The sequence below is a fragment of the Cadophora gregata genome (assembly GCF_030347475.1).
Source record: "Cadophora gregata isolate MNR1 chromosome Unknown scaffold_2, whole genome shotgun sequence".
NCBI lineage: Eukaryota > Fungi > Ascomycota > Leotiomycetes > Helotiales > Ploettnerulaceae > Cadophora > Cadophora gregata.
This window is the reverse complement of record NW_026695925.1, coordinates 934,672-938,596: the sequence shown is the minus strand read 5'-3', so window position 1 is coordinate 938,596 and position 3,925 is coordinate 934,672. Positions and strand designations below refer to the sequence as shown.

Here is a 3,925-nt window from a genome sequence, read left to right as displayed (position 1 = left end):
TAATTTAATACAAATATATATATAAAACGTATAAATTTATATCACTAAATTAGTTTTTAATATAATATTACCTAACTTAAAAAGCACCTTAATTCTCCTTTAGTACTAAAACCTCTAATTTAAAATATAGATATAAATAGAGATATTAGTAAGGTAAGATACTTAATTAAAAGTAGTACATATAACTCTTTATAGATATTTTAAATAAAATACTATTAGTATAAACAGCTTAGTAAGGCTACAGAGAGGTGATCTACCTGCTTGTGAACCATAGGACTTGGATATCACGAAAGGATATGTACCACCAGACGGCGATCTGCTGGGCCTTAAAGGAGGGACATAAGGGCGCGGTTCTTAGAAAAGTCCTAACGAACTCCCAAGATTTAAGCCATGCACGTCGGACTATTAATTTCCTCGTGCTTTCAAACTATCCCAAACTAGAATTTGCAAGTTAGTTTCACCGGACAACTCTGTATTTTACACTGATCGTGTCGATATCTTTCCTCATCCCAGTAGACGAACCCAAGAATATAACCCTTCCACCCTTCATACGCCATAACAAGATTCCTTCAGTGATTTACACAAAAGTGCCTGCCACCGTTGCAATTCCACATTGCCCCGTGCTTTGCCCTATTACCCGAAAAGGTAAGGTAGAACAGAAGCAAAAATAAATATTGCGCATTTCACTCATCTCTCCTTATTTCATTGCCTGTTTCCGAGGATTCCGTGTTTTGGAGAAGAGAAAGAGCACCGCCAACCAGGTGCTGACTCCCTGTGATTAGAGTCTGCATACTACCATGGTCCTCGCCGATCTTCTTTGCAAGCTCTAGAGCTCCTCGAATAGTCGGCTCAAATTCAATGCTCGCATCAGGTTGAGCTCTTCTCCAGATTGTCGCATAAACTTGTTGGTCTTGAGACGGTGTCTCCAGGATTTTGGGCTGTGGATCTGAGTTTGAGTCAGTAAAGGAAATTCCAAGGAAGCAAGATGAATATGCATACTATTTGTGGATTCAGATTCCTGGCCTCGTTCGTACGTTGTGAAGATAGCGTGTTGTATCCCGTTGCCCGCAAGTGACGTTGCCAGACGTTCGAAAACTGCTGCCGCGTCTCGTTGATCCGTGATTAGGCTGAAAATGAGAATTCGAGCAACAGGAGAGGTAATCCTAAAGATATCAGCGCTAGTTGTACAGTTTCTAAAATGTCTCATACGTTTGCATTTTGGATGTCTCAAGAAACCATTCGGCAGCTATGCTAACACTCATCTCATTATGCGCGCCATCTAAGAACCACTGAAATTGATTGTCGATCACAAGTTGAAACCGTCCTTGCCATGAGAATTGGCTTATTCCTTGGAATATATCAGATGAACTCAAACGGGAACGACTCGTATTGACCTTTTGATCGAGAAAAGAGCGCACAGTAGCAAGAGCCACTGAGAAATTCGTACGTTGAACATCTGGCTTGAGCTGCACTATATTGGCAGGGAGAGAAGGATCCGGGTCGACAAATTGGAGACTGACGCCTTTATCAGATGCTCGTTTGCGCAGTACCTCTGCGGCTGTGGTTTCTTGGGGCGCCGAAAAGGCAGGAGCTCCAGATTTGAAAATTCCTGCCTTATGCCATGCAATACTCTCGATCGATGAACCAAGCTGTTTCACATGATCCAGTCCAAGTGTCGTGATGGCGGTAATAATAGGTTTCTCGATGACATTCGTGGAATCATACTCACCCCCATGGTGAGTCTTAAATATAGCGGCGTCAACACCTTCACTTATGAAGGTGTGGAAGGCCAAGAGTGCAAATAATTGAAGATGACGAGGTCTGCTGGCGAAATCATGAGGACCGCTTCGTGACAAAAGTTCGTCTACCTCGAAGATGTATTTGGCAAATAGATCTCTGGGGAGTGGCTCAAAATTTATGCGAATCCTCTCTTCTGGGTAGATGAGATGTGGTGTAGTGTATAGACCAACCTTCTGTGGGTACCCAGTTCGTCTCCCGTGGGCTCTCAGAATAGAATCAATGAATGCACACGTGCTTCCTTTCCCTTTCGTCCCAGCGACGTGAATGATATTCAGATTATTAATGCTGGCGGCCTGCTGCTGTTAGCATTAGCGTGCACCAGAAATGGGCCTGCTAAATACCGAGTGACCAAGTTCATCTAGCCAGTGCTTCATCCCTATTATGCTAGGTGTTCCCTTCAGGTCAGATCCTCCATCCAAACTGGGCATCCGGCTTAGTTCAGGAATGCTCTTTGCAGGCTCGGTGCTTGGTCTTAACGCCCGGCGTCTTCCATTCAAAACTGCTATAGCTCTCTGCTCCAAGTCAGATATCGTAAACAGAATTAAGGTGGCTTCACCTGGTAAGTCTTATCCATTGTGAGTAGATGTTTGGCCCGGTTCATCGTAAATAACAGGGATATAGAAACTGACGTGGAATCTTCGGGTGCGATCTACCTATTACAGCTGTTCCTATAACTAGTTAGAAACCACGGGTGCGCGCCCGCCCTTATTAAAAATCGTTTCCCTCCCTCTCTCTAGAAACCTAGCTACTTGTATCTCTATAAAACGTAATTATAAAATACTATAACTTTATAAAAATACACTAGAACACTAATAAACTAACTTATAAGTTTCTTAGCTTTAATTAATTATCTAGTTATAAAGTTATTAATTAATTAAGCTATATAGGATTTAAGGCTTAAAAGTTAAGAGGTAGCCTAAGGTTAGCCTAAGGTAGCCTGAGTATAAGGTAAGCTAAGAAAACCGAAACTCCTAGTTTTAAGGAAATCAAATTAAGTCTATTAATATAACTCTATAAAGTAAAATAAATTATTAAAGTAAGTTAAAATATATTAATCTTCAATTCTCTTAAAAATCTAGGTATTATATTAAAAGGTAGTTATGATATAAGTAGGTACGACTCAGAGAGAGGGGGGGGGAAACGATTTGGATAAAGGTGGAAAATCGGTCCCGTGGTTTCTAACTAGTTATGGGAACAGCTGTACTGTATCAGCGCCACGCTGATGATTTCCGTTAGCTTCAGTCAGCACGTGGCTCATCAGATGTCGATGGCGAAGCGAGTCGGCGAATGGTACAGAGGTATACCTGCGTTAGTACAGAGGCGCATACGCAATTGATTTTTAGTGTAATTAAGAACGCACTTACGTAAAGGGGTGCGCTAGGAGTAAAACGTGATTTAAGGTGCGCCCTAGGGGTATATAAGTCTAATTAAACGTGATTTAGAGTGTACCCTAGGAGTACGTAAGTCTAATTAAATATAATTAAAGTACGCTTCTTAACTTATACTTTAGAAATTATACTTAAGCTATATTAGTTATAATACTAATAGGAAGTAATTAATATATAGTAATATAATAGGAGACGTATATAGTATTAGTTATAAGAAGTTTAGAGAAGGATAAGATATAAAGGTATAGTACTTAAGTAAGTAAGTAGGAACTTAGGGCTAGATCTATATAATATCTAAGAAAGAATAAAAACTTAATATATAAAGAATACTAAGAGTATATAAGATAGTATAAAACTAATAGAAGATATAACTATCTTTTATTAATATAATAATATAAGAAGTAAAGAGCTAAAGTAGTAGGAATTTTCTTAAGCTAAATATAAAATAAAGTTATATAATTTAAGTAAAGATAATAGGAACTAGTAGTATAGCTTAGTAACTATACTAATTAGCTAATATATTACTATAATAAATAAACTTAAAGTTGAAGAGCTAATATTTCGAGCTTACTTACTTAGCTTACTTTACTTATAAGTATAAGATAGATTTATTAATAAGTTTAAAATTCTAAGTAATATATATTCTTTTTTAGTATTTTTAAGTAGATTTCTATTACGTATAAGTAAGCTAAAATATAGAAGTAGATATAATATACAAGGTAATTCGTAGCTAATAG

The 3,925-nt window shown here is 38.1% G+C and overlaps 1 protein-coding gene across 1 annotated transcript; it reads right to left on the bottom strand.

Annotated features, from left to right (window-relative positions):
* Positions 1-225: 225 nt before the first annotated feature.
* On the bottom strand, positions 226-2,514 carry ONS95_007631 (uncharacterized protein). Its single transcript, XM_058501146.1, has 5 exons — positions 2,142-2,514; positions 1,210-2,093; positions 1,000-1,163; positions 523-946; positions 226-437 (listed from the first exon to the last, which is right to left on the bottom strand). Exons 1-4 carry the CDS (start codon positions 2,226-2,228, stop codon positions 684-686), a joined length of 1,398 nt encoding a protein of 465 aa, XP_058362463.1. The 5' UTR covers positions 2,229-2,514; the 3' UTR covers positions 226-437; positions 523-683.
* Between the last annotated feature and the right edge of the window lie 1,411 nt (positions 2,515-3,925).

What these genes read in the sequence shown, in the direction of transcription:
- ONS95_007631 (XM_058501146.1), bottom strand. Translation starts at nt 2,228, where the DNA reads ATGCCCAGTTTGGATGGAGGATCTGACCTGAAGGGAACACCTAGCATA. An exon ending in TAGATGAACTTGGTCACTCG is followed by an intron (nt 2,094 to 2,141) that starts GTATTTAGCAGG and finishes TAACAGCAGCAG; the next exon opens with GCCGCCAGCATTAATAATCT. An exon ending in GGAATCTGAATCCACAAATA is followed by an intron (nt 947 to 999) that starts GTATGCATATTC and finishes ACTCAAACTCAG; the next exon opens with ATCCACAGCCCAAAATCCTG.